The sequence below is a fragment of the Sus scrofa genome, chromosome 4 (assembly GCF_000003025.6).
Source record: "Sus scrofa isolate TJ Tabasco breed Duroc chromosome 4, Sscrofa11.1, whole genome shotgun sequence".
NCBI classification, from domain to species: Eukaryota; Metazoa; Chordata; class Mammalia; order Artiodactyla; family Suidae; genus Sus; species Sus scrofa.
In genome coordinates this window covers 46,097,751-46,120,660 of record NC_010446.5, presented here as the reverse complement: position 1 = coordinate 46,120,660, position 22,910 = coordinate 46,097,751, and the positions used below count along the sequence as shown (strand labels likewise).

The 22,910-nt window shown below is 36.5% G+C and overlaps 1 protein-coding gene across 1 annotated transcript in view; it reads left to right on the top strand.

The window, feature by feature from the left end:
- The window catches only part of NECAB1 (N-terminal EF-hand calcium binding protein 1), a 257,897-nt gene that overhangs the window by 119,013 nt on the left and 115,974 nt on the right, over nt 1–22,910 (top strand). Inside the window, exon 5 of the mRNA XM_021089131.1 lies at nt 3,011–3,108. Within this exon, the coding sequence (XP_020944790.1) occupies nt 3,011–3,108 (98 nt within the window). The remainder of the gene's footprint in view (nt 1–3,010; nt 3,109–22,910) is intronic.

Here is a 22,910-nt window from a genome sequence, read left to right as displayed (position 1 = left end):
TCTAGGAGTTTTATGGTTTCGTGCCTTACATTTAGGCTTTTAAACCATTTTGAGTTTATTTTTTATGTGGTGTGAGTAAATGTTCTAATTTCATCGTTTTACATGTAGCTGCCTAGTTTTCCCAGCACACTTGTTGAAGAGACTTTATTCTCCATTGTATTCTTGCCTCCTTTGTTGTAGATTAATTGACAATAGGTGCATGAGATTATTCTGGGCTCTCTGTTCTGTATTGATCTATGTTTCTGTTTTTATGACAGTACCTCACTGTTTTGAACACTATAGCTTTTTTGTATAGTCTAAAGTTTTGGAGGGTTATACTTTCAGCTTTGTTCCTTTTTCATATGACTGCTTGGTAATTTGGGGTGTTTTTACGGTTTCATATAAATTTTAAGGTTATTTGTTCTAGTTCTGTGAAAAATGACCTGGGTATTTTGGTAGGCATTACATTAAATCAGAAGATTTCTTTGGGTGGTATGGCCATTTTAACAATATTAATTCTTCTCATCTAAGAGCATGGGATACCTTTTGATTTCTTCAATTGTCATCAGTTTACTTCGTGAATGTTTTATCTTTTTTGGAGTGTAGGTATTTTACCTCCTTGGTTAAATTTATCTTAAGGTTTTTTTAATGTAATTTGTTTTGGCCACATCAGTGGCATATGGAAGTTCCCAGGCCAGGGATTGAACCCAAGCCCTGGCTGCAACCTGCTCCGCAGCTATGACAACACCAGATCCTTAACCCACTTTGCCACAGAGGGAACTCCTTTTAATGGAATTTTAAATAGGTTCAAAATTTTTCTCTCTCTTATAGTTCACTATTAGTGTATAGAAACACAATAGATTTCTTTATATTAATTTTTTAACCTGCTACCTTGATGAATTCATTTATTAGTTCTTATCAGTTTTGGTGTGAAGACTTTGGGGTTCTCTATGTAGAATATCATGTCATCTGCAAGTAGTAACAGTTTTACCTCTTCCCTTCCAATCTGAATGCCTTTTATTTGTTTTTCCTGTCTGATTGTGGTGGCTAAAATTTACAATACTATGTTAAATAGAAGCATTTAGAATGGGAATCCTTGTCTTATTCCTGAATTTGAGGGGAAGGCTTTCATATTTCACTACTGAGTATAATGTTGGCTGTGAACTTGTCATAAATGGCCTAAATTGTCTTGAGATATGTTCTCTCTGTACCATCTGCTTTGATGAGAGTCTTTATCATGAATGGATGTTGAATTTTGTCTTGCTTTTTCTGTGTCTGTTGAAATAATCATGTTTTTCCTTTGTTAATGTGGTGCATCACACTGATTTGCATGTTTTGGGTTTTTTTTTTTTTTTTTTTTGCTTTTTTAGGGCCACACCCACAGCATATATGGAGGTTCCTGGCTAAGGGTCAAATTGGAGCTACAGCTGCCAGCCTACACCACAACCACAGTAATGTCAGTTTTGAGCTGCATCTGTGACCTACACGACAGCTCATGGCAATGCCAGATCCTTAACCCACTGAGTAAGGCCAGGGTTCAAACCTGCAACCTCATAGTTCCTAATCAGATTTGTTTCCACTGTGCCAGATGGGAACTCCTGATTTGCATATGTTGAAATATCCTTGTGATACTGAAATAAATCCCACTTGATCATGGTGTGTCATCCTTTTCCACATTGTTGGATTTGGGTTGCTAATATTTTGTTGATAATTTTTACATCTATATTCATCAAAGATATTGGTCTTTTGGTATTGTTTATAATTCTTTGTCTGATTTTTGTATCAGGTTAATGGTAATGTTGTAGAATGAATTTGGAAATATTCCCTCCTCTTCAATTTTTTGTACTAGTTTGAGAAGGATAGGCATAAATTCTCCTTTATATGTTTGGTACAATTCCCCAGTGAAGCTATCAGATCCTAGGCTTTTGTTTGCAAGGAGGTGTGTTTTGTTTTTTGGTTTTTGTTTTTTAACTTATAGATTCTATTTTACTTCTAGTGATCAGTCTGTTCAAATTGTCTATATCTTCTTAATCAGTCTTGACAGGCTGCATGTTTTTGAGTCCATGTTAAAAAGATTTGTGTTTACTCTTAAACAGTGCTCTTTCTTTAATCAGTTAGCATTTTTTTTATTATGGCTGCACCCATGGTCCAGGGAACTTCTTGGGCCAGGTATCAAATCCAAGCCACAGCTGTGACCTATGCCATAGCTGCAGCAATACCAGATCCTTTAACAATCTGTGCTGGGCTGGGGATCAAACTCACACCTCTGCAGTGACCTGAGCCACTGCAGATTCTTAACCCACTGTACCACAATGGGAAATCCTATTTAGTTAGCACTTTTATTGCCAACTTTTGCACACAGTGTCTGGTAGACTGATTATCTCTAATTAATTGTTATTTCAGTGTTTTCTTTTGCTCTTTTAATTGGGAGCAGTTCTTCTGCCCTTTAATTTTACTTAAATTGAACTTCTCTTTGAATTTAGGAGAAACAGTTATGTATTGTGCATTTGAAGTGGAGTGTTATATAGTAGCATCCCTGTGCAGACTGTGTGTGTCCAGTTTCTTTGGTACAAATATAATATTTTGCATTTATCTCTATTATGTTTCAAAGTACTAGTTTGGGATCAGCATATATTCCATGCCTGTAATTTTAATTGTAATATCCAATGTAGCATTTATTCCAATCAACTGAAAAATGTGTTAGAATGTGTTTTCTTCTATCCAAATTGGGTAAAAAAAATTACATTGTTACAAGAATAGTTACTCGCAGGGGGTGCCTTGTGTTTTATTCAATTCGTAACCTTAAACAAAGCATGCCTTTCTAAAATGCCTCCTAGAAGAAAGAATAACATATAGTTTAATTTTTTGAAAGTATATTGATGCTTTAGTGTTAGTCTTATTTGAAAAATGTTCAGTTTCCTCTATTTGTTTTACTTATTTATTGAGTAAATCATTAGTTGATATTCTAACATTACCTAAATACAAACATTTATTGCATTGAAAAATTTATTTCAATATTTTCACATTTCAGAATATTTTTCTCAGCACTTGGGCGAGTATGAGAATGTACTAGCAGCACTTGAAGACTTAAATATTTCTATCCTGAAGGCAATGGGAAAAACAAAAAAAGTAAGAAAATTTGATTATTTTTATAAAATCTCTTTGAAAAATATTTTTCTTAAAAATCATACCTATTTTCTAGTGTATCTTAGAAGTATAGATTTGTTTTTATCACTGATAATTTATTTTTCTTGATATAAATGACCTATTTATTTGCAATTCAATTATAAAAAATTCACCAGATGGCAGATATTGTGCTTCATGCTAAGGATACAAAGACACAAAGAGCTTTCCAAATGATTCTTATTCTGGTGGGGATACAAGCGCATGAACGAGTGATTCACATATAGTACAACAGAGAAAAGCGCAATATAGAACACCTAATTCGTGCTGGAGGATATAACACCTGAGCAATTTGAATTAAAAGAAGTAGTTATATCTAAGCAAAGAACCAGATGCAAGGAACATCGTGTGCAAAGGCCCTGTGTCAGGAGGAACATGGGGCATTCAAGGAAGATGGCCAATAAGGCTAAAACTCGGAAAAATCAAGAGTGTCATGATGTCAGATAAAACTGGTGTGGTTGGAAGTGGTGGCATCTTTCATCATGTGTGTTAGTAAACCTGTATTTACTAAATCTAAATGTTAGATTTAGACCTGTATGCTAAGTGCAAATAAATCAGCCATTTTAAGCAGAGATATGAAAAATCATGTAGTGTTTTTTAAAAAACATGCAAGAATTAGCTTGGGATTAATGTGGAAAATGTGGAAGGATAGAAAAAGGAAGATGAGTGAGGAGGCTAGCCAAGGATGAATCCTAGTTTTAAGCTTGAATATCTTGGTACTGGCACTATATAGACAGAGAATGCTGACAGAGGACCATGTTTAGGGAGATAGGATTAGGAATTCCTTCTGCAGTGCAATTGGTTAAGAATCTGACTGCAGTGTCTTGGGTTGCTGCTTAGGCACAGGTTTGATCCCAGGCCTGGTGCAGTGGGTTAAAATATCTGGCTTTGCCACCTCTGTGGTGTAGGTCGCAGCTGCAGCTAGGATTTAATCCTTGGCCCAGGAGCCATATGCTGTGGGTGTGGCCATTAAAAAAAGGAAGTAAGATCATAAGTTACTTTTCAGACATACAGGATCTAGGCTATCTTCAAGACATCTAGGGAAAGTCAAATAAGCCGTTAGATACATAGACCTAGATCTGAGAGACCTAAGTGTATACGAGATATATAACTTGCGAATTGTTAATGCTTAAGCAGAGAACTTGAGTGATACATCATCGTAAAAGAGTATAAATTAAAAAGAGGAGGGGACCCAACACTGAGCTTAGGGAACTTCAGTTTTTGATGGTGAGTAGAGGAGAATGAGCTGAGACAAAGTGGGAAGAAAGATGGGGGAAAGCCATGAAAATGTAATGTCCAAAAGCCGGAGATAGAGTATGTCAAGAGGTAGGAAGTGGGCAACACTATGAAGAGGTCAAGAGAGATGAGAATTAAAATTTCCACTGTCAGTAAGTCAGAAAAAAGGCATTTTATTTATTTATTTATTTATTTATTTATTTATTTATTTATTTTCCCACTGTACAGCAAGGGGGTCAGGTTATCCTTAGATGTATACATTGCAGTTACAGTTTTCTCCCCCACCCTTTCTTCTGTTGCGACATGAGTATCTAGACATAGTTCTCCTGCTCATATACAGTACATAACAAGAAATTTTGAAAATTAAAGTATATATGGAATTTCTGGATAAAGACAGCAGAATAATATATACAAGGAATTCTGCTTGCTATTGAAGCTTCATGAAAAAGAGTGAAATTAGATTTTTAAAAGAAAAAAAATTTTAATTTGTCCATGCCTGTGGCATGTGGAAGCTCCCAGGCCAGGGCTCAAACCCAAGCAACAGCAGTGACCTAAGCCACTATAATGAAGATGCCAGATCCTTAACCCACTGCTCCACAAAAGAACTCCTGAAACTAGATTTTTTAAATAGGGAAATTTATAGCAATAAAATTTAGAAACTGAAAAGCAAATGGACAAGCAGTAGTTGACAGAAGACCTGAAACATTTGACTGCTTCACTTACAATGAGAAAAAGGAGAAAATCATTAGCTTGATTTGTAAAAAGACTCAGGAATTTGTGGCACTAGCTGTCACTGGAAAAGGAGGGGAATGGTAGGGCTAAAACAAGGTGATTTATTGGAAATCTGAATAGGAAGCAGTTAGGTCCCCAGATCCCCAGATCCCTTGTTGTTCTCTACCCAGCTAAGCAATTGCATCCAAGTAAGAAATATATTCTTGATCTCGGAAAAGGTAAAGGAGAGCCTTGGGGTGGTATTAGTCATAGTTGAGGGATGAAACAAAAGTTAATATACTACGTTAAAATACATCCAGCACTCTTCTCTTACTTAACTTCAAGTGTTGGCAACCAGGCATTTTTCCTCCAAGCAGATAACAAGAGGCTGTCTCTGGGAAGTCTAACTGGGAGTTCCCTTGTGGCACAGCAGATTAAGGATCCTGCATTGTCACCACATTGGCTCAGGTTGCTGTGGCATGGGTTCGATCCTTGGCCTGGGAACTTACACATACCATAGGTGTGGCCAAGAAAGAAGGGCAGGAAAAGTCTAACCATTACAAACAAGGGAAAAGACCTATAAATTCTCCAGTGATGATGGAGCTTGGTCTGATCTCTCCTCCCATTGCATAATCAGCTTATTTATAGTCCATCCTTAAATATGCAGTCATTCAAGTGCCACTAAACTTCTTACAGGAAAGACTGAGACCAAAACAAACTGAAAAAGAAAGAGGGAGGGACTAATTCAGCAGACAATGCATGGAGATGGAAACTTCAAAGTAATGCCCTTTACTCCCACGAAGATGTAAGAGAAGATATTACATCCATGAAGCAAGAACAGGATGACAAACAGTGGGCCACAGGAAAATAAGAAAATGCTTTTGGAGGTTTAAGTAAGAGAGCAGAAATAACGATTTAACAGAGTTTTAGAAAATAAAGTTTAAAAAAGCTCCAAAAAATAAAGCAAAATATGACATGAAAAATGGAGTATCAATCTAAGATGTCCAATATCCAAATAACAAATTCCAGAAAGAGAGAAAAACAAAAAAAAAACAAACAAAAAAAAGAAATCTGAATGGATTTTCTCTTGACCTCTTCAGGAGCATTTAGAAATCACATAAAGTTTTATCCCTTGGGACCATCTGTCCAGAAATGGTAATTTTTTAAAGTTCTGCTTGATATAACTTCTTTGGTTAGATCTTATCTTAAATGCCATGTTCTCGGAAAGGTCTTCTCAAACCACCTATCTAAATAAGGTTGTCTTGGAGGTCCCATTGTGGCTCAGCTGTAACAAACCTGACTGGCATCCATGATTAGAATATCTTAAATAGTGAACTTTGTGCTTCTTAATTCAAAGCACTATTCCACACACTCAAAGAACACAAGGCAGGGAATTCCCCTTGTGGCTCATTGGGTTCTCAACCTGACTGGTATCCATGAGGATGCAGATTTAATCCCTGGCCCCATAGAGTGGGTTAAGGATCCAGCGTTGCTGTGAGCTGTGGTGTAGGTCGCAGATGCACTTATCTGGTGTTGCTGTGGCAGTGGCATAAACTGGTAAGGGCAGCTTCGCTTTGACCCCTAGCCTGGGAATTTCCATATGCCTTGAGTGCAGCCCTAATAAGCAAAAATAAATAAATACACACATGCATACATGATACATAAAATAAAAAAATTGTCTTTATCAGAATATTTCATTTGTTCCTTGCTAGCAGTTATCAGGATGAGTAACTATGTATTTTTGTTTGTTGTCTGTAAGGAAGGAGAAAGTATCTTTTTTTTTGAATACCCAGAAACTAGCAATTAAAATGGACCTGAAAATTAAAATGAACTCAGTAAATGTAGTGATTGAGTAAACTGATGAAATTCCATATGCTAAGTATTTTTGCTTCTGAAAGAAAAATTGTTCCTAAATTCCTTGAAGAAGCTTTCAGATTTCTTTTAATAGGAAAAAAAAAGCAAGTATATAGTATTTCTTATTTTCTCACAGATTGCACTAAAATATTCTTCTCCTTGTAGTAATACAATGAGGCTTTGTGCAATTTAAATTAAGATCAATCCATTATTTTGGTCTCTTAAGTACAAAGTCTTTTCTTAGCATGGACCCTTAAAAAGCATTTTGGCCATATAATCATACTGTATAATCAAAGATAATGTATTTGATTTTTTTAAAAAGAAAGAAAATAAGAAATGGTAAAAAAAAAAATAAAGTGAGAAAGGTATGCGTGATAGCTCAGAATGAGTGAAATGCAGAAGTTTTGACATTTTTCAAGCCACTGTTAAACTGACATCTTGTCCATTCTATCTAATGCAATGAATTCTGATTGAGAAATCTAGTATTTTCCTTTTGAGAGTTCCTAAATATTTTTACCCAGATGAAAGGTCCTGTCTCAGTAGGAAGGGCTGACTGTTCAAGACTTTTATGAAAAATGAAATGCAGGCCATTTACGGTATATCTTCACTGGTAATACATTTGTCTACTGTGTCAGAGAATGGATTAAATGGGTTACCACTGCTTAACTTAAACTTCAAGAGGTGACTTGGCACAGATATAGTCTGTCATTATTTTCCCTTCCTCCTCCTTAAACACAAGCCCTTTGCTAGATCCTCAGGAGTTAACTGGATTATTTTACTTTGTTTATTTTTCTGAAATAAGCATGATATGTCAAATTTCACATGATCATTTGAAAGCCCTGAAGGTAGCTAAAACCAGATTTCCCTGATTTTGGGTTTCATACAAACACACACACGCACACACACCCACACGCACATGCGCACACACACACACACACAAGTAGATTTGTCCCTTTGTTTCTCTTCTTTCTACAATGGGGTGACAAGTAACATATCCTCGGTATGCAATATGCTTGTAATATCAAATCACATGTGGAATTCTGATGCTTAAGTGAAAACATCTTGTACTGAGTTATATAAGAATAAATGGGATGCCCTTAAGGCTCATTGGTAGGGCTTAAAAGGAGATTATGAGCTAAAGTGAAGAGTGGTGTTCTTAAAATAATTATTTAGGGTGCAACAGTCATGCTGCTGAGTGAACCTGGGGATGTGTCAAAATTAAAATGTATACATATTTTCTATTTTGCTCCTAAAAGTCGTTTTTCTAGTAAGCACATCCTACAATATAGCATCAATGATTTTAAGAAAAATATGAACTTGAGTCTTAGCACTACTGAGCACCTATCTCTCTCTTGCCTCTTAACATCTGTCTTTGGGATCTATGCTGTTTGTCTCCCCAGCATCGGTATATAACATCATTTCAACCTTTCCATCTCTCCTCTATGTTTATTTCCTTCTATTTAGCATGTCAGCCCCCCAGGGTGCCATATTCTGTTCACTAGTTAATTATAACCATTTCATTTATAAAAAGTTGTCTTATAAAGAAAAAAAGAAATAGCAATAGGTCTAAGAATTCCTATCTTGGAAAAAATCATTAATTATGATTTTTACATTGGATTTATAGTGAAAATTTTCCCATGTTTCAGGCAGAATATAGGAGCTAAAATACTACTCTGATGGAATAGTAACCCTCTTAGGCTTATAGAAGGCGGACATTTTCATCCTTCATTATAGTTTAATTATAGTCCTTTTAATTATTAAATTTTATTAATGAAAAATATATTCTTGGACTTCAGAGTGACCATAGGAAAACATTTTCCAAAAAGATTATTTGATATCCCATGTGTTCCTTGAAATTACCTTTCACATAAATGTGTTCAGGAAAAAGAAGATCGAGACTAAGGGCATGGAAAATAGGAGAGAAGTTGTCTTGAGCTTGCAGATTTGGCCCAATAACAGAGAAGCCCTGTGTCAGATCTAATCCTTAGAATCCTCCTTACAAAGGTGGCCAGACTTCTGCCCAGTTCTGGCAAAGGGAAATGCTGGGTGATTGGAAACCTGCTTCAAGTCGTGGGGGACAGAGTCCTCTAGGAGACCCATGGTTTCCTGAAGGAACCTGAAGTACTTGCTGATTTATAGAATAGCAGTCCTGGGCAGAGGAACTTGCCACTTCTGTCTGTGGAGGGAGGGAGCAGAACTGAGATCACAGACCTGACCCAGTTCATGTGAGTATGGTTTTGGCGGCAATTTAAAGATGAGATTACCTGTAGATTAGACCACAGGGGAATGATTAGTTCAGGCAATCATCAACAAGGTGAAAACTAGGAGGATAAGGGACAGAAGCTGACAGTGTAGCCTAGGCAGGCTGGAAACTTGGATTGGCACCTACCTGGAAACCACACTGTTAGCTGTTTCTAGCTGTTGCCACAGCTCTACCAAATTACCTGACTGCTGACTGACTTCTCTGAGCCAAGTTGCTAGACAGAGCCTCTTCTTCCCTACTAGTTTAAGGTTTGAGTAGTTCTGAACAAAAAGTGAATGAGAATTAACAATAAGTGCCAACTAACATTTATATAGTGCTTAGAGTTATCAACATCCTTTAATGTACAATATTTAATTTATTCTTTGTAACATCTTAGTGAGTAATATTAGGCAAATGAAAATATACTTATTTCAAAAATGTAGAAACTGAGTCACAAAGTGCTTAGTTTATTTATTAATATCATAAATTTAGTGAGTTTTAAGCCAAGTGATTTTCATTTGAAATGTGGTTCCATACTGAACATTTTATAAATATGTAACCCTAAGTTGTATCACGGCACAAAAAATTTCTAGTGTTAGATAAGTTTAATGTTTGAGGAGTTCCCATTGTGGCTCAGTGGTAACTAACCCAACTAGTATCCATGAGGATGCAGGTTCAATCCCTGGCCTCGCTCAGTGGGTTAAGGATTGGGCATTATTGCTAGCTACGGTGTGGGTCACAGATATGGTTCAGATCCAGTGTTGCTGTGGCTGAGGTGCAGGCCGGCAGCTACAGCTCAGATTCAACTCCTAGCCTAGAAACTTCCATGTGCCACAGGTTAGACCCTAAAAAAATACAAAAAAAAAAATTAATGTTTGAAACAATTAAACTCTTCAGCAGACTGGAGACATCCGGCTTCTCTGATAAAGTTATTTTCAATTTTGCAAGTGAACAAATAGGTGCCCAGAGCTTAGTGTAATATGTGAAGAAAATATGAAAGAAATCATAGACAAAAGTAGATGCTAATTAAATGCTAAAATAATTAAATGCTGAAATTAAAAAAAGTAAATGGTGCATATACAACATTCTAGACAAGGAAGTTCATACATTTTAATATACATAGTCTATTGTCATCAAAGAAATAGATGAAATGTTAATTAGAAAACAAGAGATGTAACATACCATATTTAGCTTTTTGCTTGAAGAATTAAATATATCTAAAAGGAGAGCTAATAGCTAGTGAGCACTATGCAAAACTGCTGGTGGCCCTCTGAGCTCTGGGTAGATTTAGGATCCCAAAGCATCCAAATAGAAGTCCAGCTGCTTTTGCCAAATAAGCTAGCTAACTATTACACTTTTCTTTTTTTCTTTTTTCTTTTGTTTTGGCCATGCCAATGGCATTTGGAAGGGATTAAGTGACCCAAGCCACTGCAGTGAAAATGCTGGATCCTTACCTACTGAACTACAAGACAACCCCCACTTTTCACTTCTTACCTAAAATTCCACATTTAACATTTGCTATATATTTATACTTGGGTGGGTATCTTAGCTAACTGTCCTGTTCCACTGATAGAACTGTTCTAGTATTATTAACACATTGTCTTAATTCTTGCTTGAGTATTTGGGTATGTTTGAAAATGAAAAAGTACAAGTCTACCCTGGTTTTTCTTTACCAAAGTGTTGGTGTTTTTCCTGTTTTGTCATTTTAATATAAGTTTTAAGTTGTTTTTTTCAATTCTAAGGGAAATTTCCTTGTGAAAGCTATTGGATTTTCATTACATTTGTAAAGTAGTTTTGAGAGATTGTCATCTTGCTAATATTATGCTTCCCATGCATATGCATACATATTTCTTCATTTATCCAAACTTTCTTTTGTCTCATTAAATGTTTTGATACTTCATATAGTTTCAAGACATGTCTTAATTGATTTGTAGCTATTTTATGTTTTTGTTGCTTTTATAAATGGTCTGCCTCTCCATATTCCTTTTTTTTTTTTTTTTTTTTTTTTTGGTGTGTGTGTGTGTGTCTTTTCTAGGGCCGTACCTGCAGCATATGGAGGTTCCCAGGCTAGGGGTCTAAACAGAGCTGTAGCCGCCAGCCTATGCCACAGCCACAGCAATGTGAGATCCAAGCCACATCTGCAACCCTCACCTCAGGTCATGGCAACGCTGGATCCTTAACCCACTGAGGGAGGCCAGGGATCGAACCCGCAACCTCATGGCTCCTAGTCGGATTCATTAACCACTAAGCCATGATGGGAACTCTGTCTCTCCATATTCCTAACTCAATATTGGCAGTATATTAGAAAATGATTGATTTTTTTTTTTTTGTATATGATTTTGGTGAGCAGATTAGCTACCATTTTCAGTGGCTGCTCCAGCTGTGACAGTCTATTTATTTCCCTTAACTAATATTACAGGTTTGAACATGGAGATGCATTGCCACTTAGTGGAATAATCAACCTATTTCATCTATCTTTCAGAAAATCTAACCAGATAAAATGTTGGTGGGTGGGGGTGAGATTTAAATAAGGAGGTAAGAATGGGCAGGATTTTAAAAGAGAAAGAAGATAGAGGTAACTACACATCTTTGACCACTTAAGTAGGCAGTTTGGGGCCTGGTTCTGCCAGAGGCCTTCATTCCAAAAAGGTCTGTGATTTACCAGTGGGTAGGATCAGGTTGTACTGACAGCAGTTTGCTACACTTTACCTTATGCTTCCTGAATGAGTGTATAATAGCAAATGATGATCTTGCCTATAATCTTGAAAGGACTTGAAAAAATCTCAGCAAATCCTTAGAGCTGTGATAGTTACAGGCCCCAGGTAAATCTCTGGTGTACCCCAAAACCATAGGGATCCCTATATAAGTAGTCACCCTTTTTCATGATCACTTTTATTTTTAGACAATCCTACTAATCCTTCCAACCCTATTCCTCTCCCTCCACCCAACCATAAATAAGATATAGTGAGAAATTATTGTATTTTGTGTTATGCACATATAGTTTTGGAACTGTTTGTTTCCTTCATGAGAATCTTTTTTAAAATGTAGCTTAAATTGCTGACTGGAACACTTTGTTCTTAAGAGAAATTGGGGTTGATTTTCTGCCTAATGAAGTAATGAGTACAAAGTACACCACTTTATTTAAACAGAAAAGATGGTTTGCTTAAGGATTTGCCTTCATGAATAGCCCTATTTCTAAAAAACTGATCTTTGAAATGTGTAAAGCTAGATGAGGGAAAGAGAAGTTAATACAAACATTTCTAGGGGATATACAGCACAGCATGTGATTCTGTCATGAGAATCAAAATTGATATGACTCATTTATTTTGCCTAAAGTGTAAAAGTAAAGAGGGAAAGATTAAAAATTTATCTGTGTTATATTTCTCAGATTCAACAGGCATCAGTTATTACCATGCTAAAGTTGTCCTTTCTGTTTCTTGTTTGCTATTTAGTATACAAATGTACTAAATATTATTTTAACTATTTAGTTTTGCCAAAGTCTTCAATTGAATAATATGTTCAAAGACAAAATAAGTATATGGTGCATTATACCTGTGTTTCCTGTGTGACTGCTACAGGACAATAGAGCTCATGGCCTCATGTGCTGTGTGCTGTCCTCTTTGGAGTGATTTATTTAATGATCTGACAGTTGTGTACTAGCAATGGTCTGTAGCTCTAGTGGCTCTACAGGGGTGTAGCCTGGTCCGGGATCTCTGGTGTGGTGCAAAAATTACACACTCTTATTAGAGTTTCTTTAAACCAGGACAATATTCAGTTTGAATTTCTATAATGGATCATAATTCACTTTTTAAGACTACCAAGCCCTGTAAGTGACTTGACTTCTGACAATATAGAAATGAGATTGGGGAATTCCTGTTGTGGCACAGCAGAAACGAATCCAACTAGTATCCATGAAAATTTGGGTTTGATCCCTGGCCTTGCTTAGTGGGTTGGGGATCTAGCATTGCTGTGAGCTGTTGTGTAATTTGCAGATGCAGCTCAGATCCTGTGTTGCTGTGGCTGTGGTGAAGGCTGGCAGCTGGAGCTCTGATTCAACTCCTAGCCTGGGAACTTCTGTACGCAGCAAGTGAGGCCCTAAAAAGAAAAAAAAAAAAAAAAAAAAAAAAAAGAGAGATTGTTTTCATTAATTGTACACTTAAGTGCCCAAATATTAGCTGTGTCTTATTACTCTGAGATTAAAATGTCTACTTCGGCAACCTCTTAGATTTTTTGAAACAAAATAATAATAATATAGCTAACGTATTATTTAACACTTACCAAAAACCATGCCAACACTTTCATTTTAGTATCTTATTTAATCCTAATATTTTATTAGGTAGGTTCTGTTTTGTTCCCATAAGTGTATAAAGAGACTGAGGCAAAAAAGTGTTAGGTCATATGGATAAGATGTAGACAGTAATCTCAAAATTGATGCATTGCCAATTTCTTCTTAGCCTTCTTGTCTTGAAGCCACCATGATTTCCAGTCAATTTCTTGAAAAGATGACAAAAATCATGGTTTGTTGGAGAGAAAAGAAAAAATATTTCAGGACTTGGTTAGTTATAACCATTATTTACTACTGTGCAATAAATTTTACTCCTAAATTAAGTTATTTCTAGCAGTTTTTAAGACTTAGGAATTTGGGAGTTGCTTAACTCGGTGATTCTGACTCAAGTTGTAGTCAAGTTTTGTGTTGACACTGCAGACATCTGAAGGTGCTTGAGGAACTGCTTCTGAGCAGCTGTTGTTGGCATATTAGGAGGCAATAGAGAGTTAGTCATGTAGCTTTAATTCCTCATCATGTGGGCTTCTCCTTAGGGCTGTTCAGATGACATGGCACCTAGATTTCTCCATAGCAAGCACAAAAAGAGGGAAAAAAAAAGAGACAGACAAAGAGACACATAGAAACCCTAAAATAAGACAGAGATTAAGATTACAATATAGTCTTGGCAGTAATATCATATCACTTCTATCATATCCTATTCATTAGTAAATCCAGCCCTCCTCAAGGGGAGGAAAATTATTAAACTCCACTTATTTAAGGAAAAAGTACCATAGAATATGTGTAAATATCTTTTTAAAATATTTTATCATAGTTGATATATAATGTTCTCTCAATTTCTGCTGCACAGCAGAGTGACCCAGCCATATATCCATATATATTCTTCTTTTTTTTTAAATATGATTGGTTTTCATATACCTGTTTACAGTGTTCTGTCAATTTTCTACTGTACAGCATGGTGACCCAGTTACATATACAAGTATACAATCTTTTTTCTTACATTATCATGCTCCATCATAAGTGACTAAACACAGTTCCCAGTGCAATACAGCAAGATTGTGCATTACAAAGGCAATAGTCTGCATCTATTAACTCCAAGTTCCCAATCTATCCCACTCCCTCCCCTTCCCCCTAGGCAACCACAAGTCTGTTCTGTAAATCCATAATTTTCTTTTCTATGGAAAGGTTCATTTGTGCTGTATGTTAGATACCAGATATAAGTGATATCATGTAGTATTTGTCTTTCTCTTTCTGACTGACTTCACTCAGTATGAGAGTATCTAGTTCCATCAATGTTGCTGCAAATGGCATTATGTCGCTCTTTTTTTATGGCTGAGTAGTATTTCATTGTGTATATATACCACGTCTTCCTCATCCAATCGTCTGTCGACATTTGGGTTGTTTCCATGTCTTGGCTATTGTGAACAGTGCTGTAGTGAACATGCTGGTGCATGTGTGTTTTCAAGAAAGTTTTGTCTAGATATATGCCCAAGGGTTGAATTGCTGGGTCATATGGTAGTTCTATGTAGAGTTTTCTAAGGGACCTCCATACCGTTCTCCCCAGTGGATGTACCAGCTTACATTCTGACCAACAGTGCAGGAGGGTTCCCTTTTCTCCACACTCTCTCCAGCATTTGTTCTTTGTGGACTTATTAATGATGGTGATTCTGACCGGAGTGAGGTGGTACATTATGGTAGTTTTGATTTGCATTTCTCTAATAATCAGCAATGTTGAGTATTTTTTCATGTACTTGTTGGCCACCTGTATATCTTCTTTGGAGAAATGTCTATTCAGGTCCTTTGCCCATTTTTCAATTGGGTTGTTGGCTTATTTGCTGTTGAGTTGTATAAATTGTTTGTATATTTGAGAGATTAAGCCATTGTAAGTTGCATCATTTGAAACTATTTTCTCCCATTCTGTAAGTTGTTTTTTTGTTTTGTTTTTAGTTTCCTATGCTGTGCAAAAGCTTGTCAGTTTGATTAGTCCCATTGGTTTATTTTTGCTTTTATTTCTGATGCTTTGGGGGACTGACCTGAGAAAACATTTGTAAGGTTGATGTCAGAGAATGTTTTGCCTACGTTCTCTTCCAGGAGTTTGATGGTGTCTTGTCTTATGTTTAAGTCTATCAGCCATTTTGAGTTTATTTTTGTGCATGGCATGAGGGTGTGTTCTAATTTCATTGCTTGCATGCAGCTGTCCAGGTTTCCCAGCAATGCTTGCTGAATAGACTTTCTTTTTCCCATATTATATGCTCTTGCCTCCTTTGTCAAAGATTAATTGACCATAGGTGTCAGTGTTTATTTCTGGGTTCTCTACTCTGTTCCATTGGTCTGTATGTCTGTTTTGGTACCAGTACCACATTGTTTTGATGACTGTGGCTTTGTACTATTGCCTGAAGTCTGGGAGAGTTATGCCTCCTGCTTGGTTTTTGTTCCTCAGAATTGCTTTGTTAATTCTGGGTATTTTGTGGTTCCATATGAATTTTTGGATTGTTTGTTCTAGTTCTGTGAACAATGTCATGGGTAATTTGATAGGGATTGCATTGAGTCTGTAGATTGCTTTGGGTAGTATGGCCATTTTTACAATATTGATTTTTTTCCAATCCATGAGCATGGAATATCTTTCCATTTCTTTACATCTTCTTTGATTTCTTTGATTAAAGTTTTATAGTTCTCTGCATATAAGTCCTTTACCTCCTTGGTCAGGTGTAGTCCCAGGTATTTGATTTTTGGGGGGTAAAATTTTAAAAGGTACTATATTTTTTTATTCCTTTTCTAATATTTCATTGTTAGTATACAGAAATGTGACTGATTTCTGAATGTGAATCTTATATCCTGCTGTTTTGCTGAATTTGTTGATCAGTTCAAGTAGTTTTGGGGTTGAGCCCTTAGGGTTTTATATATATAGTATCATGTCCTCTGCATACAGTGCCAGTTTTACCTCTTCTCTTCCAATTTGGATGCCTTTTATTTTTTGTGTGTGTCTGATTGCTGTGGCCAGGACTTCCAATATATGTTGAATAACAGTGGTGAGAGTGGGCATCCTTGTCTTCTTCCACATTTTAATGGGAAGGCTTTCAACTTTTCTCCATTGAGTATTATATTTGCTGTGGGTTTGTCATAAATAGCTTCAATTATGTTAAGGTATGTTCCCTCTGTACCCACTTTAGTAAGAGTTTTGATCATGAATGGATGTTGGACTTTGCCAAGTGCTTTTTCTGCATCTATTGAGATGATCATGTAGTTTTTGACTTTTCTTTTGTTAATGTGGTGTATGACATTGATTGATTTGCAAATGTTGAACCATCCTTTTGCACCTGGGATGAATCCCACCTGGTCGTGGTGTATGATCTTTTTTATATGTTGTTGGATTTGATTTTATATGTTGGCTAAACTTTTGTTGAGAATTTTTGTGTCTATATTCATTGAGAATATTGGCCTATAATTTTCTTTTTTGGTGGTATCCTTGTCTGGTTTTGGAATTAGGGTAATGGTGGCATCATAGAATGTCTTTTAGAGTGTTTCTTCTTCTTCAACCTTTTGAAAAAATTTAAGGAGGATGGGTTTAAGTTCCTCTTTGTATGTTTGGTAGAATTCGCCTGTGAAGCCATCTGGTCCTGGACTTTTATTTGTAGGAAGTGTTTTTATGACATATTCTTTTTCATTTCTAGTGATAGGTCTGTTCAGTTGATCTGTTTCTTCTTGATTCAGTTTTGGCAGGATGTAAGTCTCTAAAAAGCTGTCCATTTCTTCTGGGTTGTCAAATTTGTTGGCATACAATTGTTCATAGTATACTCTCATTTTTTTTTTTTTTTGGATTTCTGCAGTATCCATTGTCACTTCTTCTACATTTCTTATTTTGTTTATTTGGGTTTTTTCTCTCCTCTTCTTAGTGAGTCTAGCCAGAGGTTTGTCAATTTTGTTTACCTTTTCAAAGAACCAGCTCTTGGTTTTGTTGATTTTTTTGGTTGTTTTTTGATTCTCAATTTTATTGATTTCCTCAATGATCTTTATGATTTCCTTCCTCTGCTGACTTTAGGTTTTGTTTGTTCTTCTTTTTCTAATTCACTTAGGTGGTGGCTTAAATTGTCAATTTGAGATTTTTCTTCTTTTTTGAAGAAAGCCTCTATTGCTTTGAATTTCTCTCTGAGCACTGCTTTTGCAGTATCCCATAGGTTCTCAGTGGTTGTGTCTTCATTATCATTTGTCTCGAGGTATTTTTTATTTCCTTCTTGATTTCCTCACTGACTTATTGGTTTTTTAGTGGCATGTTGTTTAGTCTCCATGTAGTAAGTTTTTTCTCATTTCTTTTCCTGTGGTTGATTTCCATTTTCATGCCATTGTGGTCAGAGAATATACTTGAAATAATTTCAGTACTCTCAAATTTGTTGATGTTAGCTTTGTGCCCCAGTATGTGATTGATTCTTAAGAATGTTCTATGTGCACTGGAGAAGAATGTATATTCTGATTTTTTTGGATGTAATGTTCTGAAAATGTCAATTAAGTCTAAATTTTCTATCGTGTCCTTTAGGATCTCTGTTGTCTTATTGATTTTCTGTCTAGAGGATCTGTCCATTGATGTCTGTGAGGTGTTAAATTCTCCTATTATTATGGTATTTCCATCAATTTCTCCTTTTATGTCTGTTAGTGTTTGTTGTAGGTATCTGGGTGCTCCTCTATCAGGGGCATATATATTGACGATTGTAACTTCCTCTTCTTGAATGGATCCTTTACCCATTAAATAGTGTCCTTCTTTGTCTTTTTTTATGACCTTCGTTTTAAAGTCTATTTTGTCTGATATGAGTATTGCAACTCCTACTTTCCTGTCTTGTCCATTGGCATGAAATATCTTTTCCCATCCCCTTACTTTCAATCTATCTGTGTCCTTTGCCCTAATGTGAGTCTCTTGTAGACAGCATATTGTAGGCTCTTGCTTTTTTATCCAATCTGCCACTCTGTGTCTCTTGACTGGAGTGTTCAGTCCATTGACCTTTAAAGTGATTACTGACAGATATGTATTATTGCCATTTTAAACCTTGTTTTCCAGTTGATTCTATGTGTTTCTCTTTTCTTCCTTTCTTTTTTTTTTTTTTTGGTTGTATGGTTTCCATTTATTGTATGCTTAAGTACTCTCCTCAGTTTTTGTGAATGTAATATTTTGTTTTGATCTGTGGTTGTGCTGTTTTTTAAGTATTTTAACCCCTTCTTATATCTGCTTGCTTTAACCTCACAGTCATATAGGTAGCCTGCACAAGAAGCACCCAATCCCCCATAAACAAGCAAGAGGCTTCTCACTGCCTACATCCTGCACCAGAGCCACCTGGTCCCCGACAGACTGGTGTGTGGTTTCTCGCCCCATGCAGCCTGCACCAGAACCGCTGTATCTCTTTAGAGTAGCAAGTGGCTTCTCACTGCTAGTGGCCTGAGCCAGAGCTGCCTCACCTTCTGAGAGCCCACAGGCACATGCGCAAGCTTGGGTATAGGGAGTTTCCTGTGGAGGTCTGCCCCTCCTCTTCTCGCCCTCCCCAGCAATGGCCCCTTGCCTCTCCTGCGGGTTCGAACCTTCTCCCACGTTCCTTCTGCCATGGTGTTCCCCTCCACAGCCTGTGGGGTACTGCTCTCCCTGCCCATGGCACACTGCACCTTAGCCCCTTAGGCTGTCTCCACACCGCCAACCACAGTCCTCTCCTGGGGACTGACCAGAGCCTAAGTCTCAGTGCCTAGCACCCACCTGAGCCACTCAGGCTGTGGTGTCAGGGCTAGTGGTTCAGATGATCTGTGCAGGTCTCACTCTGCTTTGCCCTTCTCAGTTCAGCTGCTACACTTTTCTTGGTGACTTTGAGGTCCATCCAACTTGGCTGACCTTTTCAAGAGTTAGGTGGCTTCCCAGGATGTGGGTTCCTTTTCTCCTTCACAGCTCCCACTCTGGAATGCTAGTGTGGTCCTGATTCCTTTTCTCTCTCTTTTTTCCTTTTGTTCTGCCCAGTATGTCAAGAGTTTCTTGCCCTTTTTGGAGGTCTGAGTTCTTCTGCCAGCATTCAGCTGATGTTCTGTGTGAGTCGTTTTACATGTAGATGTGTTTTTTTGATGTGTTTGTGGGAGAACTTGAGTGTAACCTCTTCCTCCTCCACCATCTTGCGCCACCCCCTTCTACATTCTTTTTTTCACATTATCCTCCATCATGTTCCATCACAAGTGATCAGATATCTTTAAAATCACCATAATAGTCTGCTTTTAACTGTGTTTGTGTGTGTTTTGAAAGGAGTGGTGGAAGAAGGGGATCTTTATCTTTTTTTCTCCATTAGTATTTGCCCCCATTAAAAGAAATAAATTGATTAAAACAAACATGTCCATTCCTTGTCTTAGTTGAGTATTACCAATGCTGAAAGATAGTAAGAATCAGTTACTTTTTTAAAACTGTGCCTCAAGCCACATATACAAATATATTTAAGATTAAAGAACTATCAAAAAGTCAAAACATGCATAACAAGGGAGGAAATACATTTTTATATGTTTGAGTTAATTTAATATTAAAGATGACTAGTCTAAAAGAAGCTTTTAAGGAAGTACTTCAAAGATACCAGCTTTCAAAGAGGGTTTCAGTTTTTTTAATGACTGCAAATCCTTGTGTTTTAGGAATAACTCCATTCAGTCACTCATTCAGCAGATATCCAGTGCTAGAAAGTGGAAAGGAATCTAAGTTTTGCAACACTATATCCTCAAGAGGCCTACCATAGAGCAGAATGGGTAACTCAGGATTGTCTGTAATGCAAAGCTTTGAATAGATGTGATAGGAATGGTTCAAACCAAGTGGTAAGAATAGAAAAATGTATCAACTAATTTGGAAAGTTACTGAGGAGTAAAAGGCACTTAAGCTGCACTTCAAAGAATGAAAAGAAAGTCTATGGGCAGAGATTGCTGGGGTAATAGTGAGAATGGACATCACTTTCAAGAAAAGAAATAACATCAGCAAATGTGTGAGAAACAGTGTGTCTTCATGGAAAGACAAGAATAAAGTGTATTTGAAGCATAAGGCTATTTTGAATGCTAGTGGTTGTTCAGAATGGGAAATTGAGAGTTTAAGCAGTGGAGGGCCATTAAAAATTTAACACAGGGAAGAGTCAATACCCTGGAGTTAAGCAAGCTCTTACTTTTCTCATATAAACTTATTTGGTTTTCTGACTGCAGTGTCTAAAATGAGTCTAACGTTTACTCCAGTCGTTATATTGATCTTTAGTCTTTGAAAGAAAAGTTATTGTGTACATTGTGCAATTTTGTGAATATTTATGTGTTTGTGACTCTAGGTGATTTATGAATTCTAGAAAATTTTTCTGCAAGCATTGTATATCCACATAGAAAGAAATGTAATGAAACTATGAATTTCCTCACTTTTAAAAATGTCATTCTTGATGTGATTTTTTTTTTTTTTTTGGTTGTTGCCGGTCAAAATGACTTGAGAAGCATAAAGCCAGGGTTGCCAACACTGTTTTTCTTTTCTTTTCTTTTTCTTTTTAGGGCCACACCCAGCATGTGGAGGTTCCCAGGCTAGGGGTCAGTTTCCGGCCTATACCACAGCCATGGCAACACCAGATCTGAGCCGTATTTGTGACCCACACCATAGCTCACAGCAATGCCAGTTCCTTAACTGACTGAGTGAGTTCAGGGATCAACCCCACAACCTCATGGTTCCTAGTCAGATTCATTTCTACTGCACCACAACGGAAACTCCTGTTTTTTCTATTTGTGTATATTTTTATATGATCAAAAAGTAATGGATAAAGGCCAAGAGTTTTGGGCTTACAACAACAAATCGTTATTCAAAATTTTCAGAAAATATTTATGTATTTTTATTTCTTAGGAACATCAAAATATGTAGGTTATCATTCTTTCTTCCTCATATGGTCATATTGTTTTTCTGTATTACTCTGAAAATCAGTATTTCTTTTTTTCTTCAAAAAAAATTTATTAAAGTATTTACAATGTTTTGCCAATTTCTGCTGTAGAGCAAAGTGACCCAGTCATATATACACATATATATTTTTTTCTTTTTATCATATTATATTCCATCATATTCTATATTAGAGATTGGATATGTTTCCTTTTTTTTTTTTTTTTTTTTTTTTGGTCTATTTGTCTTTTAAGGGCTGCATCCATGGCATAAGGAGATTCCCAGGCTAGGGTCTAATTGGAGCTGTAGCTACAGGCCTATACCACAGCCATAGCAACACCAGATCTGAGCCGTGTCTTTAACCTACACCACAGCTCACAGCAACACTGGATCCTTAACCCAATGAGCGAGGCCAGGGATCAAACCCACAACCTCATGGCTCCTAGTCAGATTCGTTTACACTGCACCACAATGGGAATTCTGAGATTGGGTATATTTCCTTGTGCTATACTGTAGGACCTTGTTGTTTATGCATTCTAAGTGTAATAGTTTGCATCTACTAACCCCAAACTCCCAGTCCATCCCACTCCCTCCTTTCTCTCCCTTGTTTTAGACTCCCCCTATTTTAGACTCCACATATAAGTATAATCATATGGTGTTTGTCCTTTTCTTTCTGACTTCTTCACTTAGTATGAGACTCTCTAGTTCCATCTGTATTAGCATTATTTTGTTCTTTTTTAATGGATGAATGGTATTCCATTGTTTATATGTACCACATATTCTTAATCCATTCATCTGTTGATAGACGTTTAGGTTGTTTCCATATCTTGGCTTTTGTGAATAGTGCTGCTCTGAACATAGGCCTGCATGTATCTTTTTGAATTATAGTTTTATTTGGATATATATATATATATATATCCTAGCAGTGGGATTGCTGGATCATATGGTAGTTCTATGTATAGTTTTCTGAGGAACCTCCATACTGTTTTCCATAGGGATTGTACCAATTTACATTCCCACCAATGGTGTAGGAGGGTTCCCTTTTCTCTACACTCTCTCCAGCATTTGTTATTTGTAGACCTTTTGATGATGACCATTTTGACTGGTGCAAGGTGATACTTCACTGTAGTTTTGATTAGCATTTTTCTAATTATTAGTGATGATGAACATTTTATCATGTGCCTTCTGGTCACCCATATATCTTTTTTGGAGAAATGTCTATTTAGGTCTTCTGCCCATTTGAAAATAAGTATTTCAATTAAATGAAATTAGGGTAGGTGAGAGATCAGCTCACAGGTTTTCTCTCTTAAGGGAGAGAATTGCATTTTGATTTACCTCTGAATCAATCAAATATGAACAATAATAATCTTAACATTTGTTAGTATCATGATTTCTATCTTAAAAACTTTAGATCACTAAGTATTATAACTATCAAATTTTCTTTGTAATATAGACAATATTTTAAAAGACGCTGTAACAATAAAGAAATATTTTAAATGAAAAAGACCACCCATGTGACTGTCACTCAAATAAAA